Source organism: Ovis canadensis, chromosome 26 (genome assembly GCF_042477335.2).
Source record: "Ovis canadensis isolate MfBH-ARS-UI-01 breed Bighorn chromosome 26, ARS-UI_OviCan_v2, whole genome shotgun sequence".
Taxonomy (NCBI): domain Eukaryota; kingdom Metazoa; phylum Chordata; class Mammalia; order Artiodactyla; family Bovidae; genus Ovis; species Ovis canadensis.
The window spans coordinates 49802780-49816773 of record NC_091270.1 but is presented as its reverse complement, the minus strand read 5'-3'; the positions used below and the strand labels follow the sequence as shown (position 1 = coordinate 49816773).

At 37.1% G+C, this 13994-nt stretch overlaps 1 protein-coding gene across 1 annotated transcript in view; it reads right to left on the bottom strand.

The window, feature by feature from the left end:
- Positions 1 to 13994, bottom strand: part of LOC138430922 (disintegrin and metalloproteinase domain-containing protein 5-like) — a 94852-nt gene that overhangs the window by 37321 nt on the left and 43537 nt on the right. The window contains exons 9-10 of the mRNA XM_069572945.1: positions 9506 to 9642; positions 5088 to 5271 (exon numbers count right to left, since the gene is read on the bottom strand). Of these exons, the coding sequence (XP_069429046.1) occupies positions 5088 to 5271; positions 9506 to 9642 (321 nt within the window). The remainder of the gene's footprint in view (positions 1 to 5087; positions 5272 to 9505; positions 9643 to 13994) is intronic.

Sequence of the window (13994 nt, the reverse complement as noted above, 5' to 3'; positions counted from 1 at the left end):
CAGTAGTTGTGATTCTCTGCATTCACCTGTTGGTTTTTCCAGTTTGGGGGGCAGTTGTTTACTCTGTGACCTCATTTCTCTGATGGATGTGAGAGCTTTTTACTTGTTGCAAAGACTAAGAAGTGACTTCTAAGCTTCTCACATGTCAGACTAGAAATCATAATTCTTATCTTTTGATGTAATTGAATAAGAGTCCTTTAATTGGCTTTTGATATACACAGATATATATAGTGTATATATATGTTTGAACATATATGAATTCTAAATGTTTTCTTCTATTTCAGACTCTAGCATTTTTTTTCTTAAAAGAGCCTGAAAGAAAAAGTTTCTTCCAATAAACTTGATGAAGTACAAATTACATTGTTTTTCTTTAAAATCTCATTCTTATTTGCCTTCTCTAAGAATTTTTTGCCTATCACGAAGTCAGAAAGACTGTCTCCTATGTTTTATTCTAAAAGCTTTAGGATTTTTACTTTTTTATATTTAAAGTATTTGATCCATTTCAGTTAGTTTTTCTGTATGATGAGATATCAACGTTTATTTTATGTACATTAATTTCTAGTTCATGTGTTACTTTTGTTGGAAAGATTTTCACCCATTGAACTGCCTCAATATACTGCAGAAAATCAATTAACCATGTAAATGTTTTATATATGGATTCTCTGTATGGTTTCATTAAGGGATATATTTATGCTTTGGCCAATACCATACTGTTTTACTACAACTTTATAAACAGTTTTGAAATTTTCAGAAAATTAGTGTATATGCTCCATTTTTGTTCTTTTGCTTTGAATGTTTTAGGCTCTGCATTTCCAGATACATGTAGTATTAGCTTGTAAATTTCCACAGAAAGATGGTGGAGTTTGGATTGGGATTATGATACAGAGCTGACATCTTAACAATACTGTATCTCCCACTCCATGAAAGTGGGATATGTCTCCATTTCAATCTTTCATTTATCTGAGCAATGAAAGATTTTGCTGCACAGCTCTTGAATGTATTCTGTTAAATTTATCTCTGTTTAATGTTTTTAAGACAATGTATATGGAATTGCATGTTTTAGTTTATTTTCCATTTGTTGATTGTTTTTACATAGAAATCTATGGAATTTGGTTCATTTGCATTCATTAATTAGCTTTAGAAGCCTTTGGGAGTAGATTATTTAGGAATCTCTACTCATGTGACCCAGTATAATTTGACTAAAGACAATTTTAATCTTTCTTTTCATTCATGTGAGTTTCTTTGTCTTGCCTTACTGCAATGGCAGAAGCACCCATTGCAGTGTTAAAAGGAAACAGGAAGAATGAATCTTTTTATCTTGCTCCATATATTAAGGAGAAATAATGAATCTTTCACCAGAAAGTGTGATAATAGTTGCAAGTTTTTAAGAGATGTACTTCATTAGAGTGAGGAGGTTCTCTTCTATTGGTGGAGTGCTGAGAGAGTTTATAATGAATTGCTGCTAAATTTTCTCATTTTTTTTTCTTCATCTATTCTGTGATTGTGGCAAATTGCATTGAATGCCTTTCAATTATCTTGATGAATATCACAAGTGCACTTAAAAAGAATGTCTAAATCTAGCTGTCTAATACATTGGCCTATGTTAAGTTGCTTTAGTCGTGTCTGACTCTGCAACCCTATGGATTACAGCTTGCCAGGATCTTCTGTCCCAGGGATTCTCCAGGCAAGAATACTGGAATGGAGTTGCCATTTCCTCCTCCTTATATTTATTGGGCTATAAATATCAATTATATTAAGGTGGTGGATAGTACTGTTCAGGTCTTATACACCCTTACTGATTTTTTTAATCTAGTTCTATAAATTACTGACAGATATGAAATAAACCTCCAAATATGATCATCTATTTGTCACTGTATCCCTTTAGTTCTATCAGTAATTGCTTCAAGATATCCAAAGATTTAATATATGTGTAAATTATGATATGTTTTTCACATATTTTAAACATATATATATATATACGACCATATACACTTATTATTGTTATGTCTTCCTTATATACTTTTTATCTTTTTGAAGCATTTGTCAATGTTGATGTCACTGTCATTGTTCAGTCACTAAAAGTCATATCCAGCTCTTTGCAACCCCATGGACTGCAGCATGCCAGGCTCCTCTGTCCTACACTATCTCCTGGAGTTTGCTCACATTCATGTCCATTGACTCAGTGATACTATCTAACCATCTCATCCTCTGCTACCCCCTTTTCCTTTTGCCTTCAGTCTTTCCCAGCATCGGGGTCTTTTCCAATGAGTCAGCTCTTCACATCAGTTGGCCAAAGGATTGGAGCTTCAGCTTCAGCATCAGTCCTTCCAGGACTGAATATTCAAGGTTGGTTTTTTTTTAGGATTTGCTGGTTTGATCTCCTTTCAGTTCAAGGGACTTTCAAGAGTCTTCTCCAGCACCACAATTCGAAAGCATCAATTCTTCTGCACTCAGACTATTTTATGGTTCAATTTTCAGATCCACACATGACTACTGGAAAAACCATAGCTTTGACTATACAGACATTTGTCAGCAAAGTGATGCCTCTACGTTTTTAGTATGCTGTCTAGGCATTATTATATATTTTTTTATTTTTGTATTTTGTATTTAAAAACTAAATATATTTGGCTGTCTTATATTTACTGTTTTCCTGTTATATTCCTTTCTGCTATTTTACTTTCTACCTTAGAAGGCATTTGGGCTTAAAATACAATCCTTACAGATAGCATGTAATTTGTTCTTGATTGTTATTTAGCCAGACAGTTTCTGCTTTTATTCAGATTTGGGCCTATTTATGTTAATTATTAGTAAGTCTGTATGTCAGTCTGTCATTTTGCTGCTTATTTCTTATTTGTCTCATCTTGGTTTTACTCCATGATTTGCTTTATTTTGTGTTCATGAACTATTAGTATTTTATTTTAATTCTTCTATTGGCTTTTTTATATAAGTTTGCATAATGTTAAAATATTTGCTCTAGGATTTACAGTAAGTATCTTTAAAATACTATAATCTATATAGAGTTAATACTGATTTCTTTCAGATAAATTATAGAAACCTTGAACCAGTTTATTTCAACTCTTCCATCTTTAGTGCTATCATGGTTATTATATAGATGAACATACGTAGAGATCCGTACAGACACATATATATTCACATATATGCAGATACATAAATGTGCATCAGTCAGTTCAGTTCAGTTCAGTTCAGTTGTTCAGTCATGTCCGACTCTCTGCGACCCCATGAACCACAGCACGCCAGGCCTCCCTGTCCATCACCAACTCCCAGAGCTTACTCACACTCATGTCCATTGAGTCGGTGATGCCATCCAGTCATCTCATCCTCTGTTATCCCCTTCTCCTCCTGCCCCTAATCCCTCCCAGCATCAGGGTCTTTTCCAATAAGTCAACTCTTCACATGAGGTGGCCAAAGTATTGGAGTTTCAGCTTTAGCATCATTCCTTCCAAAGAAATCCCAGGTTGATCTCCTTCAGAATGGACTGGTTGGATCTCCTTGCAGTCCAAGGGACTTTCAAGAGTCTTCTCCAACACCACAGTTCAAGGGCATCAATTCTTCAGCGCTCAGCTTTCTTCACAGTCCAACTCTCACATCCATACATGACCACTGGAAAAACCATATCCTTGACTAGACGGACCCTTGTTGGCAAAGTAATGTCTCTGCTTTTGAATATGCTATCTAGGTTGGTCATAACCTTCCTTCCAAGGAGTCAGTTCAGTTCAGTCGCTCAGTCATGTCCAACTCTTTGTGACCCCATGAACTGCAGCATGCCAAGCCTCCCTGTCCATCATCAACTCCCAGAGTTCACTCAAACTCACATCCATCGAGTTGGTGATGCCATCCAGCCATCTCATCCTCTGTCGTCCCCTTCTCCTCCTGCCCCCAATCCCTCCCAGCATCAGAGTCTTTTTCAATGAGTCAATTCTTCGCATGAGGTGGCCAAAGTATTGGAGTTTCAGCTTTAGCATCAGTCCCTCCAAAGAACACCCAGAACTGATCTCCTTTACAATGGACTAGTGGGATCTCCTTGCAGTCCTAGGGACTCTCAAGAGTCTTCTCCAACACCACAGTTCAAAAGCATCAATTCTTTGGCGCTCGGCTTTCTTCACAGTCCAACTCTCATATCCATACATGACTACTGGAAAAACCATAGCCTTGACTAGATGGACCTTAGTCAGCAAAGTAATGGCTCTGCTTTTGAATATGCTATCTAGGTTGGTCATAACTTTCCTTCCAAGGAGTAAGTGTCTTTTAATTTCATGGCTGAAGTCACCATCTGCAGTGATTTTGGAGCCCCAAAAATAAAGTCTGACACTGTTTCCACTGTTCCGCCATCTAATTCCCATGAAGTGATGGGACCAGATGCCATGATCTTTGTTTTCTGAATGTTGAGCTTTAAGCCAACTTTTTCACTCTCCTCTTTCACTTTCATCAAGAGGCTTTTTAGCTCCTCTTCACTTTCTGCCATGAGGGTAACATATATATACATAAATACATCCATACCCATATATAGCATGTATATATGTACATAATATAGTGTCAAAAGAACTCTTGTTATCTATCTATTGCTCTTCTATCATCTTTCATCTTCGCTTTGGTTTGATCTTAATTCTATGTTTATGTCTTCTACAAGTAATAGATTTCATTTTAAAATATTTTTAATTGGGATAACCTGTCAATACAAACATTTTTCTCCCTATAATAGCAAATAATATATTTTTTATTCCAGTGGTAACAGTCTCATCTTTAGATGTTCTTGACTGGTTTTGCTACTGCTTGTTGTTAAAGGCATATTTATTCACCTCCTTATACACTCTTTGTGGTCACTAATTATAGGATTAGAGCTGATGCACATACCAAAGAATATAAGAGGGCAATATTTGAAGACAAATATTGACTAAAAGATGTTTGCTCTCCACTTCAAAAATGGAAAAATGAGAAAATTTAAAGGCTCCCATCTTCCTCAAAGACTTTTTTAAAATATTCTTCTAAAAACTAAGATATTCTTTACCTTCTTTTCCACCTCTCATTCACAAGTATGGGAAATAAAATTTGAAAAAGTTTCCACTAACCCGTTCAGTGCCACAATCACATTGTTCACCCGCTTCCACTATTCCATTGCCACACACCCTCCTCTGTTTGTAAACTGGCTCATCAGGAAGGATTTTATGAAGACATTCAATGCCAGAATATGCAGCAAAATATTTAAAGTCATCCAAGCTACAGGTGCTAAAATCCTTTACACCCCCAGATTGTCTAAAATATAAAAACATCAATATGACAAAAATTATTGCTATATATACACATTTCTCCCAATATATGATGCTTTGAAGAGAGATTTAGAAAGCAATATTCTCATGGAAAATAATAATCACCTATAAAATAATATAAAAGCATTTTTAAATTGCTAAGATGTCTAACACACTTTTAAAATTTCGCCAAGAAAATTCTTATAATAAAAAAAAGTCTTTGGCCATTCATCCTGTTTTAAAGAACAATTATTTACCTTTCCAATGATCCTTATCAAATATTTAAACACAGAAATCAATATTCTTTATTTAACTTCTAGTGTCAAACAACTGCAGTTAAAATTTTTGGCCTCAATATTGACCATACTTTATTTATTTATCATTTTTGTATTTTTTATGTAAATGCCAGTATGGACATGTCTGTATTACCTTCAAGAGCATATTCTTTGAGGGCTCTCGCTCTCTGTAATCAAGCATTTTTCAAATAAGAATCTGTTGTTTAATTTATGCCATGGGGGGGACAGTAGGGATATGTCCTGACACAGTGAGAAAGTTGTTACAAGTAGTTTGCTAATATCTTCGCATCCAACTAAAACTAGAAAGAATGTGGTTTAAAAGTAAAGACTATGCCCTAGACAAGTATTTGACAAACGTTTCTGTGAAAGGCCACATAGTAAATATAGGCTTATGTGACATATGCTCTGTTGCAGCTACTCAACCTGCCACTACAATGCAAAAGCAGCCATAAACAACATGTGAAACAAGAAGCCTAAAAAATTTATTTACAAAACAGTCAGGCAGCAAAATTTGGCCTATGATTCGTTGTTGGTTAACCTCGGCCCTATGCTAAAATCTACTCTCCATCAATTCTAACAGTTAGAGCCTAAACTCAAGCCTTGACAAGATCTCTAGACAAAACAAGTTTGAAAGTTCAGCTCTGACATTTTAGAGGGATTTGGGAATACCTTGAGTTATCTATAGACTCATGTAAATGAGTCATAAAATCAAGTACATAAGAGTTAAAATGGTTACCCAATAATTGAATTGCTTAGTAGGTAAAGAATCAATGGTTTTCCAGAGGAAGGTATGACAACCTAGGCTTTCTATTGTACTATCAACAATATCCAATACGCTATTACTAATAATAATCATACAAAGAAATAAGAAAATGTAATACATAGTCAATTTTTAAAAAGCAGTCAATAATAAGCAACACTGAGATGGCCCAGGTGTTAGATCTGACACAGAAATACTTGAAAGGAGCCATTACAAATATATTCAAATAATTAAAAGAAAAAAATGTTTACATAATTGAGAGTAATTTTAACTTTATAGCGTGAACACTCAAAAGAGAGTACACATCATGCAATTTACACAATATTCTAGAGCCAGTAAAGCTAACTGCATTGATAGAAATCAGATCAGCAGTTGCCTGGAGGAGGGTAGAAGGTAAAAAGACAGCCAAGGTGGCTCAGATGGTAAAGAAGTTGCCTGCAATGCGAGAGACCGGAGTTTGATCCCTCGGTTGGGAAGATCCCCTGGAGGAGGACATGGCACCCACTCCAGTACTCTTTCCTGGAGAATCCCCATAGACAGAGGAGCCTGGCGGGCTACAGTCCATGGGGTCGCAAAGATCAGACACAACTGAGCAACTAAGCACAGCAAAGTTCACAAAAGAAATTTCCATGCAGATGGAAATGTGGCATAGCCTGATTAACACTGTGATTCAGAGATTTATATATTTATATTCACCAAAAGTCATATTATGCTATGTACCTGAAACTAACATAATGTGATAAATAAACTATATTTCAAATTTTAAAAATCTCAAAAGTTTTCATAAGAATTGGAAATCTGACCAAAAAATGTTTAAGAAAATGCAAAGGACCACAATTCTGGAAAGACAAAAAACTTGGGGACTTAAGCTACCTGATTTTAAAAATTGAATATAAAGCTACAGTAATAAAGATAGAAAGTTTTTCTATAAGGATAACCATACAGATTAATGACATAAAATAGAGAGCCCAATAAAAATTCACACATTTAAGGTAAATTGGTTTTTTACAAAGTCACCAAGGCAATTAAGTGGACGAAAGGAAGGTCTTGTCAACAAGTGCTACTGGAATGACTGGAAATCCATAGAGCAAAAATTAAAGTAAAGTTAAACACATACACAATAATCAACTTGAAATGTATTACAAAACTGAATAAAAAATTATAAAACCACAATACATAAAGAAAAAATTGACTAACTGTATTTCACCAAAATTAAAAACTTTATCTTAAAAATGGTACCCTAAGAATAATAGCAAATGAAGCAACTGACAAACAACTGATATCAAAAGTATACAAGCAACTCCTACAGCTCAATTCCAAAAAAATAAACTACCCAATCAAAAAATAGGCCAAATAACTAAACAGACATTTCTCCAAAGAAGACATACAGATGGCTAACAAACACATGAAAAGATGCTCAACATCACTCATTATCAGAGAAATGCAAATCAAAACCACAATGAGGTACCATCTCACGCCAGTCAGAATGGCTGCGATCCAAAAGTCTACAAGCAATAAATGCTGGAGAGGGTGTGGAGAAAAGGGAACCCTCCTACACTGTTAGTGGGAATGCAAACTAGTACAGCCACTATGGAGAACAGTGTGGAGATTCCTTAAAAAACTGGAAATAGAACTGCCTTATGACCCAGCATTCCCACTGCTAGGCATACACACCAAGGAAACAAGAATTGAAAGAGACACATGTACCCCAATGTTCATCGCAGCACTGTTTATAATAGCCAGGACATGGAAGCAACCTAGATGTCCATCAACAGATGAATGGATAAGAAAGCTGTGGTACATATACACAATGGAGTATTATTCAGCCATTAAAAAGAATACATTTGAATCAGTTCTAATGAGGTGGATGTAACTGGAGCCGATTATACAGAGTGAAGTAAGCCAGAAAAACACCAATACAGTATACTAACGCATATATATGGAATTTTAAAAGATGGTAATGATAACCCTGTATGTGAGAGAACAAAAGAGATACAGATGTATAGAACAGTCTTTTGGACTCTGTGGGAGAGGGAGAGGGTGGGATGATTTGGGAGAATGGCACTGAAACATGTATAATATCATATAAGAAATGAATCGCCAGTCCAGCTTCAATGCAGGATACAGGATGCTTAGGGCTGGTGCACTGGGATGAACCAGAGGGATAGTATGGGAAGGGATGTGAGAGGGGGGTTCAGGATGGGGAACACGTGTACACCCGTGGCAGATTCATGTTGATATATGGCAAAACCAATACAATATTGTAATTAGCCTCCAATTAAAATAAAATTTAAAAAATTTTTAAATGGTACCCTAAGGATAAAGTACTAAAAAATCATTTATTTGGCAAAGAACTAATAGCTAGAACATAGAAAATCTAATTTTTTTAATGGACAGATATTGAAATAGGCTCTTCAAATAAGATATAAAGCAAAAAGCTATAAAGCATGAAAATATGTTCAACATCATTAGCTTCCTCGAAAATTCAGATTAAAATTACTATGAGGTAACTTTACAACCCCAAAATAATTCATATTAAACAAACTGAGCATAACAAGTCTTGGCAGTGATGTGGCTCAACCAGGAGTGGCTACATGATTTGCAGGAACCAATGCAAAATGGAAATGCAGGACCCCTTAAATGATACTAATTTAAAAAAAAAAAGCTTTTTTAAAATATAAATTTATTTATTTTAATTGGAGGTTATTTTGGTTTCCCTTTTTCAGCAGTCTCTCTCAGTGGGGCATAGTTATTTATTTGCAACTTAATGTCTTTCTAAAATTAAAAAATAAATTGTTCACATGAATTGCACTATCCATCCTTACATTGTATAATGCAAATATTAAAGCATTTGATTTCACACAGAATCACTGAAATCACACAATTCACACGTCATGCCCCAGAGGGTACCTTCAATCTAGCCAGCAGATAAAAACTGAAGTCAGACTCTGGAAGACAGGAAGGAGGAAGAGAAATGTCCTGAGGCATAGAGAGGTGTGGGGATTTGGGACTATTTTGGTGTATGTTCCATCTGAACTTGAAAAGGATGTGTATCCTAAAGTTGGGTATAGTTCTCTATGACTATCAATTAACTCAGTTTGATTAATAGAAACATAAAGTTCCTAACCACCACCCCCCACAAAAATTTAAGTACAGTGTGTATTTAATAAAGAAAATTGTCTTACAAAGCTTCTGGTGACATTGTGCAAACATCCCCTGAACAATGGCAGATCTCAGTATTATCATAATTCATTCCCACATTAAGGCCAAGCAACTGCACGATACTGACAGCATATGACTCCAATGATAAACCCTCTACATACTAAATATATGGGAAATAAAAGAAAATTAGTTAGCTAAGGATCATATTCAGTTATAAAAAATTATATACTTAATCAAAAATTAGTATATAAAAAACATTCATAAAATGCAGCCAAGATACTTATGCCGGTACATCTGTAGTAGAGTTATACAAGTATTATTAAACATGAATGGATGAGCAACACAACACTTTAATTTCAAGATACTATTAACTGACAATACCGCCTGTCTTAGCAAATAAAATAGGGCTTAATCATCATAAGGCATTAATTCTTTGAATTATTTTAAACAAAACGCTTTTATAATCTTTTAACAATCAATCCTACATTCTCTGTATAGTAAACAGTCTCTAAAATAGGTCCCAGTGATATTTATGTCCCTGTGTATTCCCATTCCAGTGACTGTAGGCTGGACTTCCTGACGATTCTAATTAATTTGATATAGCAGAAGTGACAGGTCATCATTTTCAGTCATTCAGTCAGTCAGTTCAGTCGCTCAGTCGTGTCCAGCTTTTTGCGACCCCACGGACTGCAGCACGCCAGGCCTCCCTATCCATCACCAACTCCCGGGGCTTACTCAAACTCATGTCCATTGAGTCGGTGATGTCATCCAACCATCTCATCTTCTGTCACCCCCTTCTCCTCCTGTCTTCAATCTTTCCCAGCATCAGGGTCTTTACCAATGAGTCAGTTCTTCGCATCAGGTGACCAAAGTATTGGAGTTGCAGCTTCAACATCAGTCCTTCCAGTGAATATTCAGGACTGATTTCCTTTAGGATGGATTGGTTGGATCTCCTTGCAACCCAAGGGACTCTCAAGAGTCTTCTCCAACACTACAGTTCAAAAGCATCAATTGTTTGGTGCTCAGCTTTCTTTGTAGTCCAACTCTCATATCCATACATGACTACTCAAAAAAAACCATAGCTTTGACTAGACATACCCTTGTTGGCAAAGTAATATCTTTTTAATATCTTGTCTAGGTTAGTCATAGCTTTTCTTCCAAGGAGCAAGCATCTTTTAATTTCATGGCTGCAGTCACCATCTGCAGTGATTTTGGAGCCCAAGGAAACAAAGTCTGTCACTGTTTCCATTGTTTCCCCATATCTTTCCCCATGAAGTGATGGGACCAGATGCCATAATTTTAGTTTTCTGAATGTTGAGCTTTAAGGCAACTTTTTCACTCTCCTTTTTTACTTTCATCAAGAGGCTTTTTAGTTCCTCTTCATTTTCTGCCATAAGGGTGGTGTCATCTGCATATCTGAGGTTACTGATATTCCTCCCAGCAATCTTGATTCCAGCTTGTGCTTCATCCAGCCTGGCATTTCACATGATGTAGTCTGCATATAAGTTAAATAAGCAGGGTGACAATATACAGCCTTGATGTACTCCTTTCCCTATTTCAAACCAGTCTGTTGTTCCATGTCCAGTCCTAACTGTTGCTTCTTGACCTGCATACATATTTCTCAGGAGATAGGTAAGGTGGTCTGGTATTCCAGTCACTTTCAGAATTTTCCACAGTTTATTGTGATCCACACAGTCAAAGGCTTTGGCATAGTCAATAAAGCAGAAGTCATAAGTAGTCAACAAATCATTTCCAAGAAAAGTAATATTAAAAAAGTGACTTCTTGGATCCTATGTCTTTTTCGCTCATTCATCCTGGGGGAAGACAGCTACTATATCATGAAGCAGGCCTGTGGAGAGGCCCTCAGAAGCGAGCTGGGAAATATTTTCTGAGGTCTTCCAACAGCCACATGATAGCAAATTCCCTCTGTGTTGAACCTTAGAGTATCACAACTAGCATCTTAATTTCACCCACTAAACTATTTCTAGATTCCTGATCCACAGAACAGTGTTGTTTCCATGTGATACAGTTTGGTACAACCAGTTACATAGTAATAGGAATAGATAACTAATTAGTAATCTATAGTGACAGATAACTAAAACACCCTCAGTAGGCATGGTTGTTTTCTTTAGGGCCATTCCCAATATCTGTATAGATGTTTGCAGCAGCTTTATTCATAACTTCCAAGACTTGTAAGCATTCCTGATGTCCTTTAGTAAGTGAATAGATAAACTGGGGCATGTTTCAGACAATGGAATATTATTCAGCCCTAAAAAGAAATGAGTTGCAAGGTCATGAAAAGACAAGGAAGAAATTTAAGTGCATAATTCTAAATGAAAAAAGCCAACCTGCAAAGACATATACTGTATGATTCCAACTATATGACATTCTGGGGGGAAAAATAAAAGATGAAAGCTGGTGGAGGTGATGGCATTCCAGTCGAGCCATTTCAAATCCTGAAAGATGATGCTGTCAAAGTCCTGCACTCAATACACCAGCAAATTTGGAAAACTCAGCAGTGGCCGCAAGACTGGAAAAGGTCAGTTTTCATCCCAATCCCAAAGAAAGGCAATGCCAAAGAATGCTCAGACTACCGCACAATTGCACTCATCTCACATGCTAGTAAAGTAATGCTCAAAATTCTCCAAGCCAGGCTTCAGCAATACGTGAACCGTGAACTTCCTGATGTTCAAGCTGGTTTTAGAAAAGGCAGAGGAACCAGAGATCAAATTGCCAACATCCGCTGAATCATGGAAAAAGCAAGAGAGTTCCAGACAAACATCTATTTCTGCTTTATTGACTATGCCAAAGCCTTTGACTGTGTGGATCACAATCAACTGTGGAAGATTCTGAGAGAGATGGGAATACCAGACCACCTGACCTGCCTCTTGAGAAATCTGTATGCAGGTCAGGAAGCAACAGTTAGAACTGGACATGGAACAATAGACTGGTTCCAAATAGGAAAAGGAGTACATAAAGGCTGTATGTGACAAACCTGCTTATTTAACTTATTTGCAGAGTGCATCATGAGAAACGCTGGGCTGGAAGAAACACAAGCTGGAATCAAGATTGCTGGGAGAAATATCAATAACCTCAGATATGCAGATGACACCACCCTTATGGCAGAAAGTGAAGAGGAGCTAAAAAGCCTCTTGATGAAAGTGAAAAGGAGATTGAAGAAGTTGGCTTAAAGCTCAACATTCAGAAAATGAAGATCATGGCATCTGGTCCCATCACTTCATGGCAAATAGATGGGGAAACAGTGGAAACAGTATCAGACTTTATTTTGGGGGGGCTCCAAAATCACTGCAGATGGTGACTGCAGCCATGAAATTAAAAGACGCTTACTCCTTGGAAGGAAAGTTATGACCAACCTCGATAGCATATTCAAAAGCAGAGACATTACTTTGCTGACTATGGTCCGTCTAGTCAAGGCTATGGTTTTTCCAGTGGTCATGTATCGATGTGAGAGTTGGACTGTGAAGAAGGCTGAGCACCAAAGAATTGATGCTTTTGAACTGTGGTTGTTGGAGAAGACTCTTGAAAGTCCCTTGGACTGCAAGGAGATCCAGCCAGTCCATTCTGAAGGAGATCAGCCCTGGGATTTCTTTGGAAGGACTGATGCTATAGCTGAAACTCCAATACTTTGGCCACCTCATGTGAAGAGTTGACTCACTGGAAAAGACTTTGATGCTGGGAGGGATTGGGGGCAGGAGGAGAAAGGGACGACCGAGGATGAGATGGCTGGGTGGCATCACTGACTCGGTTGATGTGAATCCGAGTGAACTCCGGGAGTTGGTGATGGACAGGGAGGCCTGGAGTGCTGCGATTCGTGGGGTCACAAAGAGCTGGACACGACTGAGTGACTGAACTGAACTGATGGTCACATGTGAGGAGGGGAGAAATTAACTGGCAGAGCATAGAGGATTTTTAAGGCAGTGAAAATACTGTGCATGATACCACAACGATGGATACATGTCATTATTTGACCAAATCCATAGAATGTAGAACGGGATTGAACCCCAAGGCAGAAAAAAAAAATATATATATATATATGGCTGATTTTAATGGGTGGGTGTATGTTTACCAATTGTGAGAAGTATGCCACCCTGGTGAGTAATGCTGATACCAAAGAAGGCTGTGCATGTGCAGGTGAAAGGAATACATGGACTTCCATCTCAATGATGCTGTGAACCTAAAACTGCTCTAAAAATAGTATTTGGGTTCTTGATGCATCAAGAGCAAGGTGACATTGTGAGGGAATGGCAAGAACAGTTTAGAGGAAAAGATGTACATGTCCATCCCAAACTCCCTAACTATCCCTTCCTCTCACCCTTCCCCCCAACTCTGTTACCAAAAATTCATTCTCTAAGCCTGTGAGTCTTTTTCTGTTTCGTAAATAAGTTCACTTGTTCATTTCTTTTTAGATTCTCCATATAAGGGATGCCATGTGATATTTCTCTTTCTCTTATTTCACTCAGTATGACACTCTTGAGGTCCCCAGGTTTTTTG